General features: G+C 35.3%; 1 protein-coding gene across 6 annotated transcripts in view; it reads right to left on the bottom strand.

Annotated features, from left to right (window-relative positions):
* PHF3 (PHD finger protein 3) overlaps positions 1–15,488 on the bottom strand; it is a 76,038-nt gene extending 60,550 nt beyond the window's left edge. Inside the window, exons 1-2 of one of the 6 annotated variants that reach the window (XM_036024303.1) lie at positions 15,131–15,488; positions 5,992–6,260 (exon numbers count right to left, since the gene is read on the bottom strand). In XM_036024303.1, coding sequence (XP_035880196.1) covers positions 5,992–6,235 — 244 coding nt within the window. In that variant the 5' untranslated portion in view covers positions 6,236–6,260; positions 15,131–15,488. Of the gene's footprint in view, positions 1–378; positions 401–5,991; positions 6,261–14,199; positions 14,722–15,130 lie in introns of those variants that run through there. The other 5 variants (XM_036024304.1, XM_036024302.1, XM_028509040.2 and 2 more) reach the window with 5 other exon arrangements.

The raw sequence follows: 15,488 nt of genomic DNA, 5'->3' as shown, positions 1-15,488 counted from the left end.
GCCAGGCCCTTGCATTCTTGGCATACCAAACAGGAAAGTTTGGGGACACAGGAGGCCCAAGGCATACTAACTGTCCTGATAAGTGTATATTAAATAACTAGACTTATTGGCATCCTCACAGAAAAAAATCAAAAAGAAAATTATTTTCTACCTTGGGATTTTCTATATTTAGAAAGTAGTATTTTAGTGTTTATGTTAAAGTGCTTATGTATCTCAGTTCACTGCTGTTATTCTGGCATAAAGGATGACTTGCAGCAATGATTAATGAATAATAACCTGTTTGAATAATCTATTAAAAATGTCTGAATTGAACATAGAGAAAGCATAAGAAATAATATGACAAGAAACAGTGAATTAAGAGCAATAAAAGCTGCTTACTTCACTTCATCATGTGCTTTCAGTTGTACTTCAAACAATTTAAAGAAGCAATGGAATATACCAAACCTGCAAACAGGATTTAAGATTAAAGTAAACATAGTCTAATTTTTAATAAAGTGTAAATAGCAGAAACACTTTTGTTAGAACAGATCATAAAAGGTCATTCAGTAGAAACAACTACAGGCACGCCCCAGAGATACAGCAGGGTTTAATTCCGACCACTGTAATAAAAGTATTGCAATAAAGCGAGTTGTAATCTATTTGCTTGGTGGAGGGTTTTGCCTTACGTTAAAAAAAAAAAAAAGCCACACAACACCTGTGCATCACAATAAAATGAGGTATGCATATCTGATACCTAAATCCCCAAGGAAACAACCCAGCTAAGGGATCATATCCAGCAAAAAGAAAACCCCATATTCCCAAGGAACCTATTATTCTATTTTGAGGAGACCCAAGTTCCTTTTAGGCAACCAAACTTTGTCTCTTTCTCATTGCTACATACTGAATCTAACTTGATTTGAGTTTTTCAATGGACAAAAACTCAAATCTTTTATCAATGTGACAAACTTTCAAGCAACTCTGGTTGCTATCACCGTATTTGTTGGACCATAAGACTCACCTAGCTTTTAGAGGAAACTAGGGGGAAAAAATTTGAAGCAAAAAAATGATAAAATATTTAATAACATAAATAATGTATTTCACCAATGTAAATGTAAACAGAACTCAACAGCAGCATTAATGACCATTATTTCTCCCATATTTCGGGAAAGTGCATCTTACAGTTCAAAAACTACACTGTCTACCCTTTCTACTTTCTAGCATCTTCTTGTCTCTGAATGTTACATCTCTAAATCTACAAGGCATTTGCCTTTCTTCTGTTTACTTCCTTCTAAACATATCCCACTTTCAGAAAAATAAATCCCTTCAAGTATAACTCAATAATTATTTAATATTCATAATCAACCTTATAGAAATGAAGTTTTATTCTGAAAGGCTATGCATGTTTTTCAAAGGCTAATCAGTTACTCTTCTCTAGCATTCAATTAAGAGTATAAACTTTGTCTTAACCAATATATTTTCATCCATTTGCATGACTATTTTATATGTATTAAATTTGTATTTCCTTGTTCAAATGCAATTCTCAAAAATATAGTGACACAAGGTTCACTGAAGCACAGCAGTTAAAAAGAAAATGACAAATACTGTCACTCAGAATAATAAACATAGTGAAAAAATACTGCAATGCACATATGGAATGCATTTACACGTACAGTTGGATCCACATGTGTAATTAATGTGCACAGAGTTTGCTTCCCCCACAAATAAAGTACAAATAAGAATAATTATTAGTATCTGAAAACATGAATTTTATTGGGCCAGAGGTCCTCTGTGGTTAGGTCAATGTACTATCTGACTGGAAATGTCCAAAAGAAGCATGAAGCCATAAAAACTTATAAATACCTTTTAAACAAATCTTGGTGACATACTAGGACACTAATCATTTCTCCAGAACAAGTACAATATAATTTTTCCAATATTAGATATGAAATCTGCCTCTAATGATGAAGCCCCAAACTACAGCGCTATGATTAAACATTAAAAACTTGTGTGCCAATGAAGCAACCAAATCACACTATTACTGAGAAGCTTGTAACATGTTATTACAATACTTTGCATAAAAGGAAGCAGCACAAGCTAAAATCCTTATTACCATATTTGTGCTGTGTACAATGTACACTTTCTTGCCCATATTTTCAAGGGAATAATGATGTGCATTATACATGGGTAGTATCTGAAATATCTTGTATCTGTTCTTATGTTCTGTAATTATGTTACATAAAATTTCTTGTACCATAATATGTTCAAAAATAAATGCTAAAATTCCTTTATAATACAAAAAAAGTATCTAAATAACTGGATTAAAAAATTAAAACAAGATTTTTTCCTGAAAATTTGGGCCCAAAATGTGGATGCGCATTACACATGGGAGCACATTATACACAGCAAAATACAGTAAATAACACTACCTGATGCCACGTATTATCAACATCATTCATGATAGGAAAGTAACTGTTACATAAGCATGCTGGCAGTTTTTCTCTACAGTTGAAAAAACACAAGTACACAGTACAAGTTAATATTCAGCAAATATACAAGATACTAGTAAGAATTCAATGACTTTTTGATGTGTTTAATCTCCAAAAACCATGCTGCAGGAGGGCTTTTGTTTTTTAAGTGAGTGATGATTTTTGTATGCCATGACATAGCCTGAAAAGGACATCTTGTTTTTACTGAGAGATGTAATACCTAAAAGTGCTTTTGAACGAAAAGCTGCTCTGAATACCCTTGTATCTACAGTGTGTTTTTCTTCCTGGTCTTAGAGAAATAAATCAAATTATAGCCATTGGACATTTCTTTTCAATACACCATAAAAGGAAAAAGGATCACAAATGTTAAAGCTTGTTTTACATTTATGAACCATAGCTGTCTACGTAAAAAGGAAAGACATTTGTTTGTAAAATGAGAGATAAACATTTCTTCATGACACTGTAATACCAGTTTCTCAAACACCATTTCAATGACTTTGAATACATTCTGCAAGTGGTATATATAAACAATATATTTGGTATTTGGAACCTAATACTTGGGAAAATATAATTTTCATTTTAAGGATAACAACAGGATTTTTGAAGCGCACCAATAGTTGATTTAATCATCAAAAGCAAACATTTCTCCCACACATAATAATTTCCCTCACTTGCTGGAGTTTAAAAAATTGTATTACTGGGCAAATCTAAAAACCATATGCAAACACTGCAGTCAAAGAAACACTTCACAGAATTGAGAAGGAATTCAAAAAGAGGATGAGAAATCAACTGTTTATCTCTCAAAATGAAATAACTGGTATCCCAACTTTTGTGCATCTGACAAGTACTAGAAGTAATCTCCCATTTTTCTTTCCTATTTTTAACTTTAAACTTCTTTCTATGATTTTTGGAGACAACTGAAGTATAATGCAAGCCACTCAACTATGTCAACCAAAACATTGGTCTTTAACAGCAAACCAACCTGGTTTAGCATAGCAGAACAAGACACAGTAGTTTTGTGTGCTAATTTTAGCACTATCAAAACCAATGTTACAAAATATCCATAATCTTTAGCTTTCATTGGCCTGAGGAATACTGATAAGTTCATTTCCCTGATAAGCTTCAGTCAAGACAATCAATAAAAACCTATAGAGCAGGTACAAGTATCTGGGTAAGAACTATGTCATCTTTATAGCAAAAACTGAAGTAGTTTCTGACTATCTGAAAGTTTAAAAGTTGCCCACATACGGTTTTCAGTAAATACTTTATAATGAAATTTCTTTACAACTCTCTTAATCCTAAAATTATTTCAAAACAAAATTTAAAAGAAAAAAATTTTAATGATTTTCACTTTGCTATCATAAGAAAAAAAATATATAGGCCTTTTATCCCAAAGAGCAATAGAAATTTTGAAGCAATAAAGACAAATCCCCTGACTGATGGCACAATGAAATCTAAACAATCCTAGACAGAAGAGCTTTATTATTTTAAGTTCCTCCCATATTCCCTTACATATCTTAAAAACATGTATTATACATATACCAATACAAATAGTTCTGCTTCAGAACTAAGATAAATAACTGTAGCAAACAAATTTAAGATTAAAAAACATAATTCTACTTAAAATCTTAAATAAAAGTTAAAGTTTATAATAAAATCATAAACAGATATTAAGTATACCTCTAAAAAGGTTTACAAATCTCAATAAAGATATTCAAAACCTTCTGTTAGCCAAAGAAAATGGTCACCAAAACTAAAGAAACTTTTTTCATATCAATGAAACTTAATTAAAAAAATAAAAGGATGAAAGAAGAGGAATTGAATATAGGAATGCCAGTATTACTACTAAAGAGCTGGAATTTTGTAAGTAAAGAAGTCTTAACAGGATGATACATTTGTCAATTCCAGGCCCAGTATAAAATCCTTGAGGGTAACTGTATTCACAGTAACAAGCATGTAAGTATTCAATAAATGTTTTTACTGAATTTGGACTGCAAAATTTTGTGCATACAACAAAACATCGTCAAAAGTGCTTGACAATAAAGATAATCAGATACACTGTATTGACACAGGAACCAAAGTAAAAAACTTAAACAATGCATACATAAAACAAAAATTTTACAGCTTTACAACATTTAGAATACAACAAAAACAACATAAGCCTATGCAATAACACAACACAATGTATATAATTCAGAGATACACCATTAGCAAGCAATTCAAAAGATTTGGTATTAAGGAGTTATAATGAAAAGATTCCTAGTTAGCCCAAGTGTTCTGGTTTTCAGGCAGAGCTATCTTACAAATTTATGGATGAAAGCAGGCCACCTAATCCAAACTAAGTATTCTTATACTAAAATATTAAGTAAAAAATACTAAAAAAAAATTTAAAAAATACACTGGTGACTGAAATGCAGAAGTCCAGTCACTGAAAAACGGACCAACACAACCTAAATCTGTGAAACACTCTAGGGAACAATGAGGGAAAGCCTCATTTTTCCAAGGAAAGCTGATTTTCCTTTATGTAATTCTAGCTTACAGGATAGGTTAATTGCACTAATTTGTTGTAATATTGCCTTTGCACTATAAAATAAAATCTACATATTTTGAACATACTAATATATCTCTGAAATAATTTCTGACTAAGAATTAGTTTAGACCTACAGAAAGTTACTTTCCTCAATCTTTCATTGACTTCAACTACATGCAGATCCTAGAGCAGTGCTAGCCAATAGAAATATAATACAAGCCCCATACATGTGGAATAATTTTAAATTTGTAAGAAGCCACTTTAAAAACAAAAATAAATAGACGTAAAATTAACATTATATTTAACCAAAAATATCCAAAATACCACCTCAACATGCAATCAACATTACCAAAATTTCTGATGAAATATTTTACATTCTTTTTTTCCAATCTCTTTAAACTCTGATGTACATTTAACAGCACACCTCAATTAGAAGCAGACTCATTTCAAATAATTTAAGTTATATGTGGCTAGCAGTTACTCTGTTGGCTACCACAAGTCTAGAGTTCTTTCTCTGGTTTTGAGGTACCTGTAAAAACACAAAGATCTGAAATAGGAGCACATAATAATTAGACTTGAAGAGCTGGAAGGGGCAACAAGAATGGTCAATTCAGCTGTTCCCCTTGACTCCAGAGGCCTAGAGTGATGTCCCAATTTGTTAAGCAATCCCTATTTGCTAGGCCGAGTCCCAATTACAACTGTTGTCATGATGTAATTTTCACAGCACCCCCTGTATTTCTCAAAAAGTGTCCCACTTAGGATGATAAATTAATTATATGGTTGTCCTATCTATATTCATCATACTATCTTCGAAAATAATTCCACACTCCCTGGAAGGAAATTCTGTTTAAATTCTAATTGATGCCTAGAATATCTAAATTCAAAGGAAAGAACCCTAAATTCACTACCCTCATCAAAAAGAAAAAAAAAAGCTGCTAAAAAGTCTTTTTATTTTAAATTGCAGACTAAAAAAAAAAAAAAAAAAGTAAGAATTACCTGTTGAACAAGGCATCTGGAAATTGGGATCATTGCTATCCAAAACAGGCAAACAGAACTGGTTACTTGCAGATCCTAGCATAGGATCCTTATCGCTGAGCATGTTCTTCAGCGAGTCCTCTAAGACATTTTGACTTGTACTAAAATCCTCACAGACTTCATTCTCCAGGTTGGATCCTAGAAATAGGGCATCATCTAAGTGTTCAGTAGGAATTAAATGATTAAATGTATCAACTATATCCATGAAGACTTCTGTGTGTCTTTCAACCCTATAGAAAGACAAAAAAAATACCATAAGAAATAAAGCTACTAACTGATAATCACCTAAAACCAAATTATTTTAATAGTTTTGAGTCTAAGAACACACTTAGGTATTTCTGAGTTGTTAAAAAAAAGAGTCCTCACTGTTTTCCAATATACATTTGGACATGTAGAATGAATTGTTACTAAATAATGTTTCTTCATCATGCATGTAGAATATCATTTTACCAGAAATCCTATTAAATGTTTACTCATTATTTTTCAGGGGGAAGAGAATACTATGTATATACTCCATTAATTTGACACATTTGAAAGAACTACAAGGCTTAAACCATAAAAATCATATATTTTTAACCATAATCTTCCCATAAATTAAAAATCAGACATTGGTTTTACAATAAGTCCATATAAAAGAGCCAAAATCAAATAATTTATAGTCCCATACATATTAAAAATGCAAAATAGTCTTGTTATATTTACAAAGCATTTAAAGAAAGGTAATATAGAGAGTTTTTTGTGGGGGTAGTAGGGGGAAAAAAGTGGAAAGAAAGTATTAACTAAACCCAGTAAATCAAAACTCCACACGCGCAAGCACAGATGTGCACATACACACATGGGGGGGAGCCCCTTTAAGATAAAATGAGATAAATGACAAGACAACAACATATCAGAGACATAAATTTATTTTAGTGAATTATATGGGGCCCATACAGATTTCAAGTTAATCTCATATTCGAATCCACCAAAATACATACAAGGTATCACTCAGCCAAAGTCATCTTGTACTTTAGAGGAGCCTCAATTACAGAAAGTTGAATTATTTTCAATATTGAGAAAACTGAAGGGATGTATTGGGGGGGGCAAGGGAGTCAACAAAAAATTTAGTAATATTCAGTTAGCTAGACAATTCTGCTAATTAAGCAAAATTCCAAGTTTTTTTTGGTTAGCCCCAAATGTACCAAAATTTCCTCAAACTGTCCTTGACTTCTTTTCCCTATAGAATGAGGTAAGAGAAAGTTCAAAGATACTCTACAATTTACTGGGTACATATTATATGCTGTTAAACATTTTACCTACATTTAACTAATTCAGTCCCAATTAGACTAGTAAACTATTGTTTTAAGAACAAAACTCATTTAAATAATTTAAATATCTTCCCAAAAGTCACAAAACAGAGCCAAGATTCAAACACAGGTTTCTAGGTTCCACAGCCCATGGCCACAACATTTACACACTGACTTAAAGAGCTAGAAATTGACTACATCTGACTCATTAAAGGCTCTTCTTTAAAAACAATTTTTGATAATTGTCCATCAAATCAGTGTTTGCCTGGGGCCTTGAATAAGAGAGGGATGGACTGCAAAGGAACAGAAAGATACTTTGAAACTTAAAATGAAACTATCCTAAATCTTGTGGTAGTAGTTTCATAAGTGTACACACCCACCAATATTCACCAATCTGTTCATTTTAAATCGATGCAGTTTATTGTAACTGAATTTTACCTTTTTTAAAAAGGAAAATTACCTCACTCCTACAAAAATTAATCCTCTTCTAAATAGAAGGATGTATTTCTTCTCAAATTCTACTATATATATATATGTAGAAAGAAAGCACTGACATAACAAAATGTTAACTCTTTGATGACTTGCTGCTTATTTTACATGCATTCTCAAATTATAACAGTAACAGAAAATTACAGCTTACAATGCTGATGAAAAGTCAGGAAAAGTTTTAATTCCCTAAAACTGTATGCATCACCAACACTCCTGGTGTTTTCAGGTTCCAAGAAAATTTTAGTATAATAAATTTTTGGTAGTTAAAAATAACTACAAAAAGTTTACTGAATCTTTACAAATGACATAAATACAACCACCAATAAATTTGTACAGCTGAATGTGCTTGAATCCAAAGTATACATAACAGGCTAAAACTACCTCCTCTTCAGATCTGCAACCAATTAGGAATCTTTTTTCTCATAAGAATCAAAAAGGCAATTCCAACTCTAGGGAGGAAAAAAAGGGTTACACTCATCTAAAAATGGTATGCTCAACTCCTGAAAATGCACTCATTACCATAACATCGTGTTTCTGGTAAATTCTACAAACTTCACCTGAGGTTAGCCTTTCTGTTGCCCCAACTATGGTGTGTGTGTGCTTTCAAGTGGTAGGGACATTCAGAACATTCAGAAATAACATACAGCTTGAAATCACAAAGCTGTAAGGAACACCAACCCATTCAAAATAGCTATATAGATGAGCAATTTTTTTTTCACTAATACTGCTATTAGTGAGCAATCCCGAAACTATTTTACTAAAAAGTAACTTCAGAGCCTATGGCATATTTTTAAATCCTAACAATAGACAATATTTAGTCTTTAAAGATCAATTAAGAAAAACAGTAAAGCATACTGTAAGCAAGATGGGTGAACCGAACTTTCCGATATTTTTTTGCCAAGACTAGTATAACTTATAAAGTGTGCTTTCCTGGATTAAGCATATCAGAAAAAAAGGCTTCCAGAGTCACACATTGAGAAAGACTGATACAATCAGGTTACATCCCTTTATTTTGTAAAAAATTTTTAAAGATTTTATTTATTTATTTTTAGAGAAGAGAAGGGAGGGAGAAAGAGAGGGAGATAAATATCCATGTGTGGTTGCCTCTCACGCACCACCTACTGGGCATCTGGCCTGCAACCCAGGCACAAGCCCTGACTGGGAACCGAACCAGCAACCCTTTGGGTTTGCATGTCAGCACTCAATCCACTGACCCACATCAGCCAGGACTGAGGTTATAAATTTAAAAATTAAAACATAACTAGTCTATCTAGGGTGTATTTTTTATTGATTTAGAGAGAGGAAACAAGAGAAAGAAACATCAATTTGTTGTTCCACTTATTAATGCATTCATTGGTTGATTCTTGAATGTGCCCTGAGTAGGAATCGAACCTGCAATCTTGGTGTTAATAGGACAACACTCTTAACCAACTTAGCTACCTACCCAGCCAGGGCTATGTAGGGTATATTTTAAGTGATTAGTAATATGTGTATGCACCCAATCAAATCAACACATATATGCTAAAATCCAAAATCACTTCTGGGTTCACAGTCACACCTCATGTTTACAGACAGTAAAATATATCCATCTAAGTCAGAAAACTGGACAATCTGCTTAATTCGAAATTATTCATTCAAGTATTTATTAAGCATCATAGGTACAAAACCTAGTCTCAAACTCAAGGAACTGATGATCCAAAACAGAGAATAGACACAAAAACAAAACACGTAAAACATCACAACAACATATGAAAATGTTGTGTGGGACTGCAGATACAGTATCACAGAGGAAGGTGAAAATCATGAGACCAGGAAAAACTAATAAGCAAGTGATGTGTGAGCTGGCTCCTAAAGGTCCAAAAGACACTCAGGCAAAGGGAACAGCATGTGCTAATTACAAATGGCTAAGTTTGATCCTAATGGACCATTTAGAAAAACTCAAGTATCAGTACTAATATCGGAATAAAATTTAATCTGAGTCCAGAGATCGTTCCCACTTTAAAGTGGTTGTTTCATCTGAACCCTCAGAGAATTATACTTGAGCCAAATTTAGTTTACACTCATGAAACCAGCATACAATGTTTTCTAAGTGTTTCATGTATGAATAGAATGTAAAAAGATTTTAAAAGCACCAACAAAAACACTTCTACAAAGATCCCCTTTAAGAGTAAATTAAAACTCAGCAGCTCAACTTTTCAGAAACATATCCAAAGTACAGCTATGTACTTTATCTCTTAAAAAAAAAAAGTACCTATAAACCTAAAGTTAAATCACTAAAGCAATCAAAGGCCCTAACAGGTTATTCTTTTAGGAAGCTGTCTCATGTATTCTACAGTTGTGTGAGTATGGTGGTAGACAAACATGTATCAGGAGATTATAAAATCTAGGGGAATAAACTAAAGAGATTAATAGTGATGGGGGTGATAAGGAGGGCATTCTGTCTATGAAGGTTAATGAAGTACCTGCTAATAGGGAAACATGTGAGCCAAAACCTAAAATAAAGGGATCAATGCTTAAGAGAACCATAATCCAGGCAAAAACTGAAATGCAAAGGCCCTGGTGCTTCCAGCACCTACACCACAGTTTAAGTTAAGCCATCAATTCATTAGACATGCTTATAATGAACAAATTTCTAACAGGCAGCAGTAGCAGCAGCAGAAGAAAAATAAAAACAAAAGCACTACTATCCTAACTAATGATAACATAAAATGTAATGTGTTTTTAACTTCATGCCAGGAGCTGTTCCACATGCTTTACATTAGTTTTTAATCAGAGGTGATTGTGCGCCTCCAAAGAACATTTGGCCATATATGGAGACATTTTTGGTCATTACAACTAGAAAGGAAATGCTGACATCTATTAAGTATACTACAATGCTAATGCCCCACAACAAAGAATTAACCAGCCAAAAAAGATAGTGCCTAGATTAAGAAACTTTGCTCTACATTATAGGTAATCCTCACACCAATGCTATATTATAATTGCAATTACACACACATACACACACACACACAAAACTGGGATTAGAGAGATTATTTTGATAGTTAAGTGGTAGAGATGAAATCTGAACCCAGAATTTCATTCAAGAATCAATGCATTTAACATTACCCTAAGTTACCTCTTTATAAAGTCAAATTCATTGAATGTTTATTATGTGCTAGGCACTGCGCTAAACTTTTAAATCTTCATAACTACACAGTTAGGCGGGTACTATTACACTCTCAATTTATAAGAAAGCAGCCAAAGCTTAGCAAATAGCTTTAGCTACACCCAATATTACAGAGTAAATAAGTGACAGAGCTGGGACTCAAATCCACTCTGACACAAAGGTCATTTTAATGTTATGAGAGGAATTATAGGTTACCCTTCCAGTGTAAAGGCAAGAAAAATCACTAAATAATTAAGTCATGTGATATGACAGAATTCTACAAAGTCATACAAGGTGTCTGCCTTACTAATACCAAATCAGATCTAAGAACCTTAAAAAAAAAAAAAAAAACTATCAAGTACAAGTTGAAATTCCCCAAAGCAGAATTACACTAACCAACAGTACTAGAAGAGTTAACTTCCAAGTTTACAGCCATATCCCACTGACATTATAGGAAGCATTAGCAGTTTGGATTAAGCATGAAAACAGTGGAAGTAGCACATCACTTAAACTATGGCCTAGGTAATAACAGTTTAAACTAGGATGTATGTGTAGCATGTACTATGTGCCAGGCCTTAGGCATTATCTCTTTAGTTCCTCACAACAATCCTGTGAGGTAATTATTATTTCTATTTTATAGATGAACAAGCTGATATCCAACAATTACATAATTTGCCTAATGTCATATACCCAGTATATCTAAATCAGAAACCAGGCAATATGATTCACAAGTCTATACTTTTAAACTACGGCTATTTTATGCACTCTATTTGCATAACACATATTTTTATGTTAATACAGCATTAATAAAATCTTTAAAAATACTGGAAACAAAGTGATATATCCTTCTTCCAAAATAAATTAGGATGTATTTAGCCCCTCCCTACACATAAAAAAATAAAATGGCTAGCTAGCCTCAATGAGTATGAATATTTTACAAATTATCAACTACTAACTTTGCAACTTATTTTCACAGTCTACAATTTTAGAAATGTTTCCATGGGGCCAACTCACACAATCATGAATGAATTAAAACTCTATAAAGTTTAGCCTTTCTGTACAATCTATTATGCTTGTAAAACTGTCTAATAAAGTTAGGCTGTGCTAAGAGATTTAAATTTCTGCAAAATATTTTGAAGTTTTTACTTTACTATTTCTCTTCATCCCCTCTTTATTATACAAATAATCATAAAAATTTAAATCCCCTGACCATTAAAAGATGACCTAAATTAAATATACAATACATGGAATTGTCCAATCTATACATTTGGCAATTCCTCATTCAATAGCTTTTAGCTCTTAACATAACTTAACACCTCATTTGTTTAACTCTTGTCTCTCAGTCTAGAGTATGTTCCTTGAGTACAAACAGCACCTGGGTCTCAAACATTTTGAATCAAATCAATACTCCCAATACCTTTCCCTGTGTAATCAAAGGGCAAAAATTTAAAAAAGAATATTTTTTTACTGTTCTCAATGCAACAGTTTCATAAATGTGTAACAGTATGCCAAATCAATTTCGTAGTTAAAAAAATAAAACATCTATGCTTTTGAAAAGATTATCCAGGAATATGCGGGGGCTCCAAGAAGAAATAAGAAATAAATAAAGCCCAAGAAAAGAAATCCAGCAGCCAACTGTCAGAATTCTTGAAATGTGGATCAATGAAAGTATTTAGAAAACAACATTCCAAAACCCTGAACTCTGGGACACTGTGTGGTGAAGTAGTTGTGGGGTAATCCATAAATTTGAGATGCTAATCAATAAGACTCATTATCCCTCCAAAATAGAAAAGATCTTCATACAGAAATTACATAAAAATAATTTCACAAGAAATCTTCCTGAAGACAAAACAGTGCACTTGAGAAAGCAAAATGTACCAAAAGGCAAACACCATATAACCATGTTAGGGTAACCATTACCTATACTTTAGTACCCCCAAAACAGAAGTGTATACATAATTTACATTCACCAGTTTTTCCAAGTATAATCCATATTATGTAAAACCTAAATTCAAAGGTTATTTTACATTCATCTAAATTGTCATTTGCTGCCTTCCAACTTTAATCAATAACCGTTTTACTAATAAGATGCTACATAAGCAAAGATTATTAACCTTTCCTGATTCCAATGTTAAGTACAATTTTAATTTTAATAATATGGTTTTAAATAATGTAAAGACAATTTCCTTTCAATTTTTCTATCCTGAAATTTACACTTTAACTAAAGCTATTTTTGAACTACATTTACAGATTTGAGGTATCCGAATACCTCAGAGGAGTGTATCACTGGATTAGTAGTTAACTGAGGTCTATCCAAACAGCATGGAATGCATAATTAATCCAGTGTGATAAATAAGGAAGTTCACTTCCTCCCAATGGGTGCAAAAGCAGTATAAAAAATTACATTTTCATGCTCCTCAACAAATGGACCCATAAAGCATGCAAATGGGAAAACTGGCCCTATCACTAATTCATTATCTTTTGACAAATCACCAGTATAGCTATGAAATAAAGCTCAACATCTAAGGTTGTAATTCCGCATGCTTATTAAGTGGTCCACTTTGTGCTGCTAAGGAATCGACTTTACTGTGTGTGGCTTTAACAGAGCAATAACAGCTTCTAAAAAGTTCGCCCATAAATTCTGTTACTATCATGGGGAAATGGAGTATGTAGTTAAAAGAGTAATAGTGATGACAATGATGGTGAAGGGAAATTAACGTATGGCCAGTAACCAAAACAACTGGGAAGAAAAAATAATTAACGTCTAAGTAGTAGTAAATGTTAAAAATTATTATTCCAAATAACAATCTTTACACATGCCTTTCCTGCTCTTTAATAAAGATACAAATTCAAAAATAAAAGAATGCTACAAAGATTTCCTGGTTCCTTGACTCAGGTCTCTTTCATACCACAAACATTTTCACAATACCAAACACTTCATTCAAGAATCAAAAAAGGATAGGAAATGAATGAGTAACAGAGGGGTAATTCTAGAAGATCTCAAACAACCAGTTTGGAAAAAAGGAAGACAAGTTCAACCCCCCCCCCAAATAGTAACCAAATAGAACAATATGCTACTTAAGTACTTCCTAAGTAGTTTACTGTATAATTTTTTAGCTTAAAATAAGATGGTAATGTTATCTGGGGAACGCTCAATTACCTGTGTTTAATTGTAAATTAAGCATCTCTACACGTAATGAAGATTAATTAGGGCTAGATAGAAATTAAAGCGTTGTTGCCACTTACATTAATCACTATCCATGATCATATTCTGCGAATGATTCTTGAATAGCACCCAAAATCACACTTCAATTACCTCGAATCATAAGTCTAGGAAATGGCATTTCCTACCCGAAGATAGGAAAAGATCACCGGACCAGGCAGAACGCTGCAGGGGGAGAGTCGGGGACCGGACTGTGCGCGGTTCCAGCATTCCCTTCCCATCTCCCTAGTACCCGCCCCCCCCCCAGTGTCAGGTGATAAGTTATTTAGCACTATCAAACACGCACGCATCAACGAGTGGTTCAGTAAATTACACGTATTATCAGAAAGCCAGGTTCTAGGCTTCTCCTTTCAACCTAAGCAAAAGGCGTCGACAGTTTGGGTCCTGGGCACAAAAGCGCGCGGCAAGAGGATGGATGGAGCACCAACTCCCCATCTCCAGATGTAAGAACCGGACTCAGCCTCACCGCTAAGGCCAGTCCCGGCTACCTGGATCCAGGGCCCAAAGATCGATGCCGGGGCTCTCTGGGAGAAAAGAGGGCCGAAGGGCCGGGTCGGGGGCCTGCAGGCCGGGCCTTCCCAGTAGCACCCGCCGTGACTCCGGGCCTGCGCGCCCGCGCGGCGGCGGTGGGCGGTGGGGCACACTCACCCCCGAGGGCCCGGGAGCAGGAGTGGACAAAACACCTCGGTCCCGACCCTCCGCCTGGCGACCTCGCCGCCGCGACTCCCTCCCCAGCCCGCGGTCCAAACGGCCCCGGGCGGCAGAGGCGCGGCCCGGGTAGGCCGAGGACGTTGCGCAAGAGGCCAGAAAGATTTCCCCGCCGCGCGGGAGAAAGGCACGGAGTGTCCGCCGCGGGAGGGGCGGGGAGAGCAGCCGAGGCGTCGCGCGTGTAGAAAGGGATGGGGGAGGGGAGGATTGCCCGTCTCCCTGGCCGCGGCCAGAGCCGCAACTCACCCAGCTCCGCCAGACGAGCGCTACCACTGGCAGCAAGAGGAAGATGATGGCCGCTACTGCTGCCGCCGCCGCCGCCGCCGCCGAATTGGAGGAGGAGGAGGAGGGGGCCCGGTGGGTGCCGCGGAGAGGGGGTACGCGCAGGACGTCGGCGTCGCTGCCACAGCCTCTTTTCCTCACCGGGTCGAGCGGCTGCTGCTGACAACACCTTCCTGGCTTCTGCGCCTCCCTCCTTGCCCTCGTTGCAGCCGCCGCCGCCCAGAGCCCGAAGACCGCCCGCCTCGTGGGGACTTTGCGGCGGTGCGAGACCCCACAGCCATCGGCGTGCAGCGGCGGCGCGGGGGTAAAAGCGGAGCCTGCG

The sequence above is a fragment of the Phyllostomus discolor genome, chromosome 4 (genome assembly GCF_004126475.2).
Source record: "Phyllostomus discolor isolate MPI-MPIP mPhyDis1 chromosome 4, mPhyDis1.pri.v3, whole genome shotgun sequence".
Lineage (NCBI taxonomy): Eukaryota > Metazoa > Chordata > Mammalia > Chiroptera > Phyllostomidae > Phyllostomus > Phyllostomus discolor.
Note: the sequence above shows the minus strand (reverse complement) of the source record. Positions and strands in the feature narration are given on the sequence as shown.